We start from the raw sequence: 14,638 nt of genomic DNA, 5'->3' as shown, positions 1-14,638 counted from the left end.
TAACATAGCATAACATGAGTGATACACCTGTGGAAGAAATAGAGTGTTAGGAGTTACGTGTGGTTATCTGATGGGTTGAATTCAGGCGAATGCAGTGCGTCCCGCTGACATAGTCTGCTTGATTCGTGTGAGTCTTATACCGATATTGATCGTCCCAACAGACCGAAACTACCTTCTGTAAAGCAGTCTGGGATACCATAAGGAGAAGATATCAATGTTCTGGGTATTTATGATGATGGTTGTCGTCCGCCATTGACTTATTTGTCCTCTAGTTAGTCCCTGTAGTAGTTGAAAACTACAGTAGTTGAAACATGGAAGCGAAGAGTTTGGGAAAATGTAAGGCTTTGAGGCTTCCTATCATTCCGGAGATTGTAGAATCTGTTGGTCCGCAATGTCTGAGGGAATTCTTGAAATTTGTTGTGGTGAGACAAATCTTTGGTCGTTTCGTCGTTTTTTAGCAGGTGTAACCCATCTTTGTCTCTGTGGAAGGCTGGTTGATTCGTGCTGGAACTGTAGCCCATTCCAATCCAGTACCGTGGTGTGTGGTAAGTCTAGTGCTTGAAGGAACGGGGGAACGTCTAGGATAGAGGATATCGATAGTATTGTGCCTTTATTATTGACAATTAAGGCAAATGGGAAACCCCAGCGATATCTAATGTTTCTGTTTCTTAAGTGTTCAGTGACAGGTTTCAGAGCTCTGCGTGCCTGTAGAGTGTATCGAGAGAGGTCTGGGAAGATTTGTATTGGGTTGCCGTGAAATAGTAGGGGCTGTGAGGTTTCCCTAAGAGCTTTGAGTATATTCTCTTTAGTGGAGAAATAATGTAGTCGGCATATTGTGTCTCTTGGGGTGTCGGTTGACAGGCCTCTGGGGCGTAGTGAGCAGTGGGCTCTTTCAAGTAGGATATTGTTTTCCTGTTGTTCCCCTAGAATGAGATTAAAAAGCTCATTTAATATGGAGTCTAAGCTCTCACCTTGGGATTCTGGCAGGCCTCTAATTCGCAGGTTATTTCTCCTCCCTCGGTTATCCAAATCGTCTATGTGCCTTTGTGTGGCCGCCATGTTAAAGGCATGAGAATTAAGCGTTGATGATATATTTGTGATTAAAGCTTGTGTGGTGTCCCTTTCTTCCTCCAAGTCTGACACTCTGAGGTTTAACTGGCGGACTTCCGAGCCTATCGCCTCCATTTTTTTGTGGAATGTGGCCTCCAGCTTACCCATCGAGTTTTGAAGGTCGTGTTGCATGTTGTACAGATCGTTTTTTGAAGGTAAGTTTTTTAGGATGGTCTTTATATCAGCCTCATATGTTATATCTGCCGAGGTGTGTGAGATTTCTGATGCTGAGGGACTAGTGGGTTGCTGATCGTTTTCCGCCATTACGTTAGTCGTGGTCGCGGCCTCATCCTCGCGGTTCGAGTTTTCTTTAAAATATCGGGTCAACGCTCCCGATTTGGTAGTAGGGGTTTTCCCTGTGTGTCCATGAGAAGGACCCTGCTTCTTGTGGTTGCCCATGTTTGTATTTTTGTCTCCGATTAGTGTGGATTGGAATCCGGGTCCGCCGGAGCTAAGCTAGTGTGCGTCCATTCAGCTCAGCGGTCGGCCACGCCCCCTCCGCCTGCAATTATTATTAATCATTGAATCAGTCTGTCCTATGGAGGAAGAGGGACTGTAGAAACCTTTAAACACTTCATGGTTGTCTCTTAAAATTTATGTTTGCACAAGTAGAATAGCTAATTAATTAATTATGCATTAACCAAATGAGCTAACTTACTGCCAAAGGTACATTGTAATTTACAAAGTAGATGGATTACTGCACAGTATATATATATTGGGTCCTTTACCAGAGGCATGGGAGTCTGAGGGTTATGCACAGCTGTCCTTAGAACTGCACTATTCTGGACAGAGATCTCAAATGTCCCTCCTAGAATCTGCCTAAGCTACTCTCCAAACTTGGGGGTCACAGCCCAGAGTGCATCTATCAACACTGAGACTGCTAATTATTGAGTTCAGGTGTTTCATCTGGTGCATACAAAGTGTAAACTCCAGCACATAGCAATGGAATCTCCATGTACAAACATTGGTAGCACAATGGGTAGTAGTGTAGAGCTCAGTGACTTTATATGCAACACTGTCATCTGTCAAATGTTGTCACAAGTCAGTTCATGACATTTCTATGATACAAGATCTGCCCCAGTCTGTTTGGTAGTCTAACAGAAGGATCTGGGTGAGGTGGATGCCAGGAGAACCCTATGTACTAGAATGCATAGTGCCTACTGTAACTTTTGATGGAGAACAGATAATAGTTATAGTTTGGGCCAGCCCCCCCCCCCCCCTAGTTTTAGTGAAGGGTAGACTTGGGCATTTGTTTTTAGACAAATTGTTTTTTGGTCAATTCTTTTGCCCATTCGTCGGAATTCCAAAGGGGAAGGCAACTGAAAGAACAAACGAGCTAATGCGCACCAAACAATATTCGTCCAATATTCTTTCATGCACTATTTGTTCTTTCCAAAGACACATTCGTCATTTTTGCATTATAGAAAGAGAAGGGACATTGGAGTGAGTCGAACAAATGCACACCAAGCGATATTCTTTCATGCACCTCTTTGCTTATTTGTTCATTTGGCCTATTTCATTACAGAAAGTGGAGGGACATGGAGCACCGTGCAGATGCTTATATTGAGTGTTCAGGTGTTTGTTTAAAATGTGTCCACTTATTTTAAGCATTCAGTCCAACTGCCATTTGGTCGCCATTCAGGTTCATTCACAGTAGTATCTGCAAAATACAGAAATTGTTTAATAGTGACTGCAATTTTGCAGTCTGATTGGGCTCCATTCAACATTGAATGATTTTGCCCCATTCGGGGCTATTTTGATATTAGTGAATGACCCTGTTCACCCGAATGGAATTGTCAAAGTGAAAATAATATCCACCTTTCATCCAAAAATGAATGCATCAAAATGACAAAATTTGGTTTGGACGTAACAATAATATTGTGCAATTCTAGTGAAGGGTCATCCTATGGCTTCAGGATACAAAGTTGTGACAGTCCATGCAATCACCCAGGACTGGTACATGGCTCCCACCCACCACCACCCTCAAAAGGACTATTATCACAAACTATCCCCCCTCCAGAGCATGCCTCCCAGCTCAGCACTCCTATTCAGAAGCCCAGAGGACCTCAGAAACCAGCAGGGAATTTGCAGAGGTATGGCACGCCAGACCGGGAGCAACCCGCAGATGATCTGGAACTCGAGATTGGATCACGGAGTAGCCACATTCTAGTCAAATTTCATCAAGGAGACCATCAAACAGAGGGTGATAGAGGAGGTGGTGGAACATCGAATGAAACCACGGACTTGAGGAAGCTCAATGTATTGACTGGGAATACAGTCATTGAAAATGATGGAACTTTGCGTTGGATCAGAGGGTGCTTGCGGCCCTGTCAAAACTCATCATCCAGACTATTCAGACTAGGCACCTCCGATTCAAGTGTTTTTTGGACTGAACAGGGACAGCTACCTGGGGGTGGAACTAGTTTGGGGATGTGGGCCCAAGAAGCTATGATTTTGGGTAAAATATTATTTGGCGCTGAAGTGTCTGGCTGTTAATAAAGTTAACTTTTGAGGTATAGACACCACATTGCCAAGTATTGTGAAATATCATTGTTCTCCTGGTGACCCTATGTTAGGGACTCAGGTATAAAAATGCAACAGTCATGACAACAAAACCTACTTGTTTTTTACCCTTACAGTAGGCCGCCACAAAAGTAATTTTAAACAATTGGGTGCTTCCGACTTTTTGGCAAGAATCCTTCCTATTACAGTATTACTATGCTCCTTTGTACAAAGCAACAATTTGATGAATTTGGTGTGCTGGTACATCAGTGGCTTGCACAGAGCCCTGACCTCAACCTCACTGGACACCTTTGGGAAGAATTAGAACTCTTCTAATTCCAATATGCTCTTTTGGCGAAATAGGAACACATTTCCACAGATACAATCCAAAATTTTGTGGAAAGCCGTGTGGCCAGGTAAGCAGCTTTATAAAATTGGGGCTTTCTTAAAATGCATTTTAAAGCAGCACTCTCACTTTTTGCATGCCTGCAGTTTGTGGAACAGACCACCTCCTGCTAGCATGGTAGCGTGAAGGGTGATAGTCAAAAGAGACAATTTACTTATCTGATGTACTCTCTCCAACCCCATCGCTCCCTTAAATTCCAACTACTGTCAGATAAGGTTGCAAGGAGCCACATCATCTTTGAACTTTTGTACATTTGCAGAGTACCAGCCTGGGGGAATATTTTGCATTCTAAATTCAATAAGGATGATCAGGAGCTCCACAGATCTTCTGCTTGAGTGTTCCAATAACATTTAGGACACCTAGAAATTGCCAGCTTTGGGTATAAGGACCCTGATAAAATGGTTGAGTGTAATGTTGCCATTTGTCGCTGGCACTGAAGGCATTGTAGGGCAAGAGTACTAAAAACAATTAAGCACACGTTCAGTTAGAAAATATCATCCCTAACACATGGGCAGCGTTTCAGTCCCTTTTCAAACAATGGTGGACTACAAACTGTCTACATATTTTAGCAGTTGGCTTGCAGAGGATTCTTAATTCTGGGAAGTGTAGTGTAAGGAAGTCTGTACATGTAGGCAGTAATATAAGTTCTGCTAGCAGCTGGAATAAGCACATATTCCATATACGTTTTTGGTCTCAAAGTATGTTCTTATTTATGCTTTTTTATGGATGTCAACCAACCATTAACTGCCTTTACTTTGTAAGCATTTCTGTTTTCACCCATAATAAAATCAAAGTCAGACAACTCACACTGGGAAGCGTTCTGCAACAATCACAAATATATGTAAAAAAAAATGCCTTGACAGTGTTTGAAATATTTAAAATTACATTTACAGGGTTTTTACAGCAGGCCATAGGAAGTAATTACTTGTAGATGGCTGCATTAAAGCTGCTCGCTGTATAACAGTGTCCTCTGGTGGCCAAAAATAAAATATATGAATTATCCACAGATATCGCTTCTAACTTATTAAAACTTTAAAAAAGCTATTTAGTTTCGTATTTACAAAGCATGTCGCAGTGAAGTGTTATCTTGCTGTACAGTGATAACTAGAGTGGAAATATATTATTACTTGTATACTACACAGTTCTCGTATCATTTAATACCAGGCTGCAAAGCATGTTTTATTTGAGATGATTTATGTTCCATGTGTCATATAGTGCCTGGTGACATAGTTGATGCAATGAGATAGATTAGTGAAATAGTTAATGCAATTAGTTCTGCATGCCCTGGACATGTTGTCCCTTATACAGAGCAATAAATAAATTGCTTGTGTCACAGACAGAATATGTACTTTATCGAAGGGATTCTCTCCTCTCGTCACTCTACAATGGTCTTATTTGTAGATAGACACCTCCTTTGTTAGTATGGCTTATTGTGTGTACTTAATTCTGGATTACATTTGATTGAAATATGTGTAAAATAAGAGACACATAATTATCAGTGTGCAGTAACAACACTCCCATTAAACTATCCCTTCTATTACAGTTGGTACACATTTTCACTAAGACATTCTCATTTATCCCATAAGTGTAAAGTCTCTAAACAAGCGAACCACTTGCTGGACTGATGCTATTAAAAGGTGTGTTTAATCAGTAATCCTATCTGCCATTATCATGATGGAGTTGGCAGGCCTTAGTTGGGATTAGTGATGTACCGAACTGTTCGCTGGCGAATAGTTCCTGGCAAACAAAGCGTGTTCGCGTTCGCCACGACGGGAGAACACATGCGCGGTTCGATCCGCCCCCTATTCGTCATCATTGAGTAAACTTTGACCCTGTGCCTCACAGTCAGCGGACACATTCCAGCAAATTAGCAGCAGACCCTCCCTTCCAGACCCTCCCACCTCATGTACAGCATTCATTTTAGATTCATTCTGAAGCTGCATTCTTAGATAGAGGAGGGAAAGTGTAGCTGCTGCTCATTTGATAGGGAAATGGATAGCTAGGCTAGGGTATTCAGTGTCCACTACAGTCCTGAATGACTCATCTGATCTCTGCTGTAAGGACAGCACCCCAAAAAGACATTTTTAGGGCTTGAACATCAGTCTGATTTTTTTTTCTGTGTAATGTAATTGCAGTTGCCTGCCTGACAGCTTCTGTGTCAGGCTCACAGTGGATACTGTGCCCACTTGCCCAGTGCCACCACTCATATCTGGTGTCACAATAGCGTGCCTTTAAAAAGAAAAAAAAAATTCACTGTAAGCTAATAGCAGTCAGTGTCCTTCAAGCGGGTGTCAGGCCTTCAGCGTGTACTCTGCCAACCTTTGCCAGTCCACTTTGCCACTCATATCTGGTGTCACAATAGCGTGCCTTTAAAAAGAAAAAAAAAATTCACTGTAAGCTAATAGCAGTCAGTGTCCTTCAAGCGGGTGTCAGGCCTTCAGCGTGTACTCTGCCAACCTTTGCCAGTCCACTTTGCCACTCATATCTGGTGTCACAATAGCATGCCTTTAAAAAGAAAAAACGTTTTTCACTGTAAGCTAATAGCAGTCAGTGTCCTTCACGCAGGTGTGTCAGGCCTTCAGTGTGTACTCTGCCAACCTCTGCCAGTCCACTTTGCCACTCATATCTGGTGTCACAATAGCGTGCCTTTAAAAAGAAAAAAAGTTTTTCACTGTAAGCTAATAGCAGTCAGTGTCCTTCAAGCGGGTGTCAGGCCTTCAGCGTGTACTCTGCCAACCTCTGCCAGTGTACTTTGCCACTCAAATCTGGTGTCACAATAGCGTGCCTTTAAAAAGAAAAAAGTTTTTCACTGTAAGCTAATAGCAGTCAGTGTCCTTCAAGCGGGTGTCAGGCCTTCAGCGTGTACTCTGCCAACCTCTGCCAGTCCACTTTGCCACTCATATCTGGTGTCACAATAGAGTGCCTTTAAAAAGAAAAAACGTTTTTCACTGTAAGCTAATAGCAGTCAGTGTCCTTCAAGCAGGTGTGTCAGGCCTTCAGCGTGTACTCTGCCAACCTCTGCCAGTCCACTTTGCCACTCATATCTGGTGTCACAATAGCGTGCCTTTAAAAAGAAAAAAGTTTTTCACTGTAAGCTAATAGCAGTCAGTGTCCTTCAAGCGGGTGTCAGGCCTTCAGCGTGTACTCTTCCAACCTCTGCCAGTCCACTTTGCCACTCATATCTGGTGTCACAATAGCGTGCCTTTAAAAAGAAAAAAAAATTCACTGTAAGCTAATAGCAGTCAGTGTCCTTCAAGCGGGTGTCAGGCCTTCAGCGTGTACTCTGCCAACCTTTGCCAGTCCACTTTGCCACTCATATCTGGTGTCACAATAGAGTGCCTTTAAAAAGAAAAAACGTTTTTCACTGTAAGCTAATAGCAGTCAGTGTCCTTCAAGCGGGTGTGTCAGGCCTTCAGTGTGTACTCTGACAACCTCTGCCTGTCCACTTTGCCACTCATATCTGGTGTCACAATAGCGTGCCTTTAAAAAGAAAAAAAGTTTTTCACTGTAAGCTAATAGCAGTCAGTGTCCTTTAAGCCTTAACTGCAGATATCGACACTCTGAGGAGCAATGAACCCCTTGACTACTGGGTGTGCAGGCTTGACCTGTGGCCTGAGCTATCCCAATTTGCGATAGAACTTCTGGCCTGCCCCGCTTCAAATGTCCTGTCAGAAAGGACCTTCAGTGCAGCAGGAGGTATTGTCACTGAGAAGAGAAGCTGCCTAGGTCAAAAAAGTCTAGATTACCTCACCTTTATTAAGATGAATGAGGGATGGATCCCGAAGGGACTGACAGTGGGCGATACATTCGACTAAAAAAGGCCTGATGAGATGAGCTGCCTTGGGCTAAAAATGGTGACCCTATGTAGGAGGAACAGTCCCTATTCTGCTCTGTGTCAGTGTGTATCAGAGTCCCTGAGGACAGGTGTCAATCCATATCTGCCAAGTGACCCTATGTAGGGGGAACAGTCCCTATTCTGCTCTGTGTCAGTGCGTATCAGGGTCCCTGAGGACAGGTGTCAATCCATATCTGCCAAGTGACCCTATGTAGGGGGAACAGTCCCTATTCTGCTCTGTGTCAGTGTGTATCAGGGTCTCTGAGGACAGGTGTCAATCCATATCTTCCAAGTGACCCTATGTAGGGGGAATAGTCCCTATTCTGCTCTGTGTCAGTGTGTATCAGGGTCCCTGAGGACAGGTGTCAATCCATATCTGCCAAGTGACCCTATGTAGGAGGAACAGTCCCTATTCTGCTCTGTGTCAGTGTGTATCAGGGTCCCTGAGGACAGGTGTCAATCCATATCTGCCAAGTGACCCTATGTAGGGGGAATAGTCCCTATTCTGCTCTGTGTCAGTGTGTATCAGAGTCTCTAAGGACAGGTGCCAATCCATATCTGCCAAGTGACCCTATGTAGGGGGAACAGTCCCTATTCTGCTCTGTGTCAGTGTGTATCAGGGATCCTTAGGATAGGTGTCAATCCATATCTGCCAAGTGACCCTATGTAGGGGGAACAGTCCCTATTCTGCTCTGTGTTAGTGTGTATCAGGGATCCTTAGGATAGGTGTCAATCCATATCTGCCAAGTGACCCTATGTAGGAGGAACAGTCCCTATTCTGCTCTGTGTCAGTGTGTATCAGGGTCCCTGACGACAGGTGTCAATACATATCTGCCAAGTGACCATTGTAGGGGGAACAGTCCCTATTCTGCTCTGTGTCAGTGTGCATCAGGGTCCCTGAGGACAGGTGTCAATCCATATCTGCCAAGTGACCCTATGTAGGGGGAACAGTCCCTATTCTGCTCTGTGCCAGTGTGTATCAGGGATCCTTAGGATAGGTGTCAATCCATATCTGCCAAGTGACCCTATGTAGGGGGAACAGTCCCTATTCTGCTTTGTGTCAATGTGTATCAGGGTCTCTGAGGACAGGTGTCAATCCATATGTCAAGGTGTCAATATGTCATATGTCAGGTGTCAATCCATATCCATTGTGATTTAGGAATGTTAGGTGATTTATGCCCTTTATGGATTAAAACCAGACTCTGCATCAACTGTGTAATTTTCCATGGGAGTTTTGCCATGGATCCCCCTCAGGCATGCCACAGTCCAGGTGTTAGTCCCCTTGAAACAGCTTTTCCATCACTATTGTGGCCAGAAAGAGTCCCTGTGGGTTTTAAAATTTGCCTGCCCATTGAAGTCTATAGCGGTTCGCCGGTTCGCGAACGTTTGCGGAAGTTCCCGTTCGCCATTCGCAAACCGAAAATTTTGTATTTGCGACATCACTAGTTAGGATCCTTGAAATTAAGATCGAGGTCAATGACAGAGAATCAAGGGTTAAAAATATATTGACAAAGCAAAACCTAGTTAAAAGTTTATCATATAAAACAGATTGCGTTTATCCTCCTATTCCCGGACTAGATCTGTTTTTTTACAATCTTAAGACCATTATTTTTTCTTATTAAAAGTTGGTACATACTTTTTCGTATGACATAATTATGGTGAGTATATTTACCATTCTGACATCATACCAGGACTTCTGTAGTCTGCATAAGTGAAATGTGGACTAGTGGTGGACCTAGGTTACATGGCACCCAGAGCGGAAATGTATTTTAGCACCCAGCAAACTGTGAAAATTAAATTTTTGGTGTCTCCCTCTGCACCATCATCAGCCCCCTTATGTTAGGAAAATTACATGCACATACTAACATTCATATACATACACATTCAGTTTCACATGCACTTACATTCATGTGCTCACATACATTCACATACACACACATGGGCACAGATACATTTACATAGATACATACACACAGACTCATACGCAAACACACACAGTGAGGTCCACACAGCATCTCTTTTCTTCCATTTAAATGGAGTGCTGAAGTGGAACCTGATCCCTGGTGTCCAGTGGTTTGCTGCTGGGATCATTCTTTTCAATGACTTCCCAGCTCCATGCAGCTCTCTCTGTACTGATGCTTGGGCTGGAGTGACAACATATGTGGCCTCCAGCATCAGTACAGAGCGCGCAAGAGAATCTGTTAATATATCTATCAGTTCAAAAACTGATGCGAGCACCCTCCTCGCTGCATAGAGAGTAGGCACCTGCCGCGTGGCACCCCCTCCAGAAACATGCCGCCAGACAGGTGCCTGCTCTGGCGGAGGGCATTGCTCTGTGTACTGCTCCTGCTCTATTGTAACAAAACATTTGCATGGATTATATCTAGACAAGCTGGATGTCTCCACGTCATCAAATTGTGCTTCACCAAATTATTATTTTTATTATTATTTTCCAGCTGAATTGATTTGGCCGTACCAAATTTTGCCTTTGTGCACAAGTCTAGTACTTGCATAGCTTATTATGGAGATCAGTGTTACCTAATTGGCAGTGTAATGTGTGCACTAATAATGAGCCATGTAATTGTTTTAACACTTTATCTATTAATTAACAACAGAATGCTACTTAATTCTCCATTACTTTTGATTGAAAAAATGCTGAAAACCTTTTAAGGTGAGAGACACATAATTATCAGTGTGCAGTAACACAATTAAACTATCCCTTCTGGTACAGTAGGCACACATTTTCACTTAGACATTTGTATGTAAGTAATCGTTAGGATTTATATAAATAGACATGTTTCTTAACTATTGTCATGATAACTGCGCATTCCCTGCAAAGTTACTTCATGTCCTGGAGCCATTTTCTACTTTGAATGTTGCGCTCTGCGCCATTTTATGATGCATGTGTCAATTTTGATGATCAATCGTTTATGATTACGGTTTGGGCTACAAATAATGTGTAATCAGATTCTAAACTTAAAGGAAAACTATAGTGCCAAGAAAACAAAGTTGTTTTCCTTGTGCTATAGCTTCCTACAGTGCACCCCCCTCCATGGTGCAGAAGGAGTTAAATACCCCTTCTATTACTTACCCAATTCTAGAGCCGATGTCCCTAAACACTGGTTAGAGCTCCACCTCTGCTCCTCCCAAGCAGAGGCCACACTTGCATTAGTATTTCCCCTGCAGTCAAGCATTCTAAATGCTTTCCTATGGGGTTTTACATGACGCTGAATGTCCTCATGCATAGCGTGAGGACGTCCGGCATCAGTTAGGCAACTAAGAACTGGAATAATTACCTGCTCGGGGATAAGAGACTTGGGACACTGCACCCAGAGCACTTCAGTGAGCTGAAGTGGTCTGTGTGCCTATAGTGTCCCTTTAACAGAGTGCCTCCCCCTTTCCCTCCCAATTTCAAGAGATGCAGGGGTAAATCTTTAAGCTTAAAGGGACACTATAGGCACCCAGACCACGAGATGAAGTGGTGCAGTGTTTCTGTTCCTTTAGCCCTAAAATGTAATACATTGCAGCTTTGGAGAAATTGCAATATTTACATTGCATTATTAAGATTGCCTCTAGTGGCTGTCTACTATGTGAATTATGCCCCCACACACCCACTGGCTGATGTCTGCGGAGGAGGAGCCCGACTCAGAGCCATTGGCTAAATTTACATTAAAACAAAATATTTCTAATATGAAAACTTAAAAAGGAAAAGCAATTACTGTGGAAATCTATGTTTTGCTTATTTGACTGATTTGTTTTGGTTGCTCCATATTAGAACCTTTTCTCACTTTTAGGATCTCTCTTATTGCCTATTCAATATATTCTAATCTCCCATGATGCCTTGTCAGTATAATGGCTGTAATAGCATTGTGGGAAATGAAGTCCACAATATCTGCAGTGCTGAAGGTTGCCTATCTCTGCTCTAAAAGTTATAACAAGTTTTTAGAGAGAAGAATATTAAAAATGAATAAGAGATTAATTTGGTTTTACTACAAAAATATGCTCTCTAATCCCAACACCACCAGTACCTACATAAATAGTCTACGACCCACTTTTCCACTTAGATTAATTTATTAAGTATTCGGGGACCGAAGCAGAACCTGTTACTCAGTCTACTGGCATATTTTATGATTCCCGTGGGAAATTCCATTTAAAAAAAATAGGAAGTGATCTGATCAGAGGATGATGGCCTCCTGATTAATTTGAATCTTGATCAGAACGTAAGGCATGAATTCTGGAACTGCTCTCAGAAGTGTCATATCTGTGAATCAGAGTAAAAGGCTCCTCTGCTAGTGCCTGTATCTCAGAAACATTTCTCGCTGACATTAAAACAATTAGAAATGACAACCTCATGGTTAAGCAAAACATCAGAACAGAGTTTACATTTTTGGAAATCCCCATCAACACTGTGGGTAAATCAAGGCTGGAACATAAAAGTGTAATGGAGGTCTTTTTCAGAGAACTTATTTTATCTTTTCAGACAATGGAATATTAGTGATAGCGGTGACGGCATTCCAATCAAATTTGGCATTGAAGGGTTAATTACATGAGTTTTTCCTGTGTGGTTGTATTTTTGGTTTCCTGAGGCTGTTGCTGACGTGCCCACTAGAGGGCACCATTCTCAGAACATCCTACATTCCCCCTGGAAGAGTTTATAATGTAGCCAAAATAACCTCTGCCCATCCTGGATACTGATTATGCAGCAACCAGTTAAAATGTGTTGCTTCCTCCTCTTATGGCAGATATACACCAAACTTTCCCCAAGGCAGTAGAAGCATGATAACTTTTAAACAACAACTTGACTAGGACTTGAGGGAGCTCCGCAGAGAAGCAGTAATGGTTAAGGACATGTTCAGGTGGCTATTTCAAGAGAATTTTACCTGTAAAATACAAAAATCCATTAATTTCAGCCCCCGAAGAAACACCCTCTCCTCCAGCAACATCTATACTGCTGACCGTATAATGGAGGACATTTTTAAGAAAAAAAAGAAAAATGTTAAACAGAAAAGGCTATCATTTTTTTGTTTTACAACCTGATTTTAATTTTGAAAATTACAATAAGTACCATAACCACTACATATCATTAGTGGTTGAGGTGCTAACTATAGTGTGCATAGTCCCCCCAGTTAGGATGGAACCATATTTTGCAGTTTGATGAAACGTGTTTAGGACATGCCTACAGCCCTGCATTTTGGCTTGCACATTGGCCTGGTCAACATGCGTGGTAATGAGAAGCTGAGTCCACTAGCCTGCAGAGCTTTAAGCCTAATACTGTTGCCTAAAGTTAGGATAATGCAGATGTTTACTTTTGCATTAACTGTCCACCATTAGATGGGCTGGGTTGAGAATAAAGCTTGCAATGCAAACACACTAAAGGGGAGATCTAGGGGGAGTTTATTTAATTATTAATAAAATACTGACAACTATTTACTAACAGCATGGAAAGCTTGTGTAAGCAGCATGGTAAAGACATGTAACAAATCATTGATCTTAAACATATCTAGGTTGCATGCAATAGATGGGGTCTCCAATAAAGTGGGTGTAAGGATAGGGTCATGTGCAGAACTAAGTTACGTGATGTGCTTGCGATGCACAAGGTTGTTAGTTAGTCTTATTTCCTAACAGAAATTAAACATTTTAATAATGTAGCAAAAAGACTAATAAACATCTAAATGCATTTTTTTTTAAATACAACCTTTAAAACAAAAGAGCTGGTTTTGGACAATCGAAATCAACTGGAGTCACAGCTTGGCTTGGTTATAGCCTAAATTCTGCAATGTGATTGTCAATTTACCCCAATTTATTATTGCGTGAATAAAAGTAATAATTTAACTAATGCATGTCACCCTTTTAAAGCTTGCCCACATTGCACTGGTTATCTCTCTTGTTCTGCAGGTGGAAACCAAGATGGGAAGTTCATGGTAGGCTTTCGAGATGGTGTCCTACGCACAGTTGTGAACCTTGACCGGGAAACAATGTCATCCTATAGCCTTCTACTTGAGGCAATTGGTAAGAATCCCTTTCCATTGCTTTTATTAGGATGGTTCTGTAAACATATATACCTATCTGTATATTGCTTAGAGATCACATCTTGTATGGACAGGCATGAGGGAGACCTATTTGTTGCAGTGATTTGTAACAGAACACGGCTTCCTTTGATGAAGTGGACTTCAATCCACGAAACATGTCAGGTTGTTGCTGATCCTCCTGGCGACACACAGAGAAAGGAGTTACAATTAAGTGCTGGCACGCACGCTGTTGAAGCATCCGGTTCTCAATTGCAAGCCGCTTACCATCAGGGCTCTAAGTGGACACTTCTCCGGGAATACCCTGCATAGTTCCCGACTGGGATATCGGGTTATAGAATTTGTGATGTGTCTTTGTATCAAGTTGATACTGCCACATACTGGTTATTTCAGTCTTAGGAGATTGGGACTTATTTATATTCATCCATTTGTTGGCTGATTTGGACTTGGGACTTAATTAGATTTTTATTTTAATGCGTACTTGCTATGTTGTCTATGTTTCATTGTTTTTTAATTTTTAAATTGATCATTATTAATCTGATTCACCGCAATTTTTCTAGCACTGTCCCTGAGAATCTGGACCCATATTAGGATATGAGGGTTTTTTGTATTCAGATATTTATTTCTCTTTACTAGATGTACTATCCTGTCTTGTTTTGCTAATGTTGAGAATTACCATACCTACTATATATTTATAGAGAAAGCAAGGCAATGAAAAAAGGACACCCGGCCGCTAAAGAAATATGATATAAGTTATAT

At 42.0% G+C, this 14,638-nt stretch overlaps 1 protein-coding gene across 1 annotated transcript in view; it reads left to right on the top strand.

The window, feature by feature from the left end:
- Window positions 1-14,638, top strand: part of CDH23 (cadherin related 23) — a 909,735-nt gene that overhangs the window by 581,741 nt on the left and 313,356 nt on the right. Inside the window, exon 26 of the mRNA XM_063435341.1 lies at window positions 13,749-13,862. Coding sequence (XP_063291411.1) covers window positions 13,749-13,862 — 114 coding nt within the window. The remainder of the gene's footprint in view (window positions 1-13,748; window positions 13,863-14,638) is intronic.

Source organism: Pelobates fuscus, chromosome 10, assembly GCF_036172605.1.
Source record: "Pelobates fuscus isolate aPelFus1 chromosome 10, aPelFus1.pri, whole genome shotgun sequence".
NCBI lineage: Eukaryota > Metazoa > Chordata > Amphibia > Anura > Pelobatidae > Pelobates > Pelobates fuscus.
The sequence above is the reverse complement of the archived record's forward strand: the minus strand, read 5'-3'. Positions and strand labels throughout refer to the sequence as shown.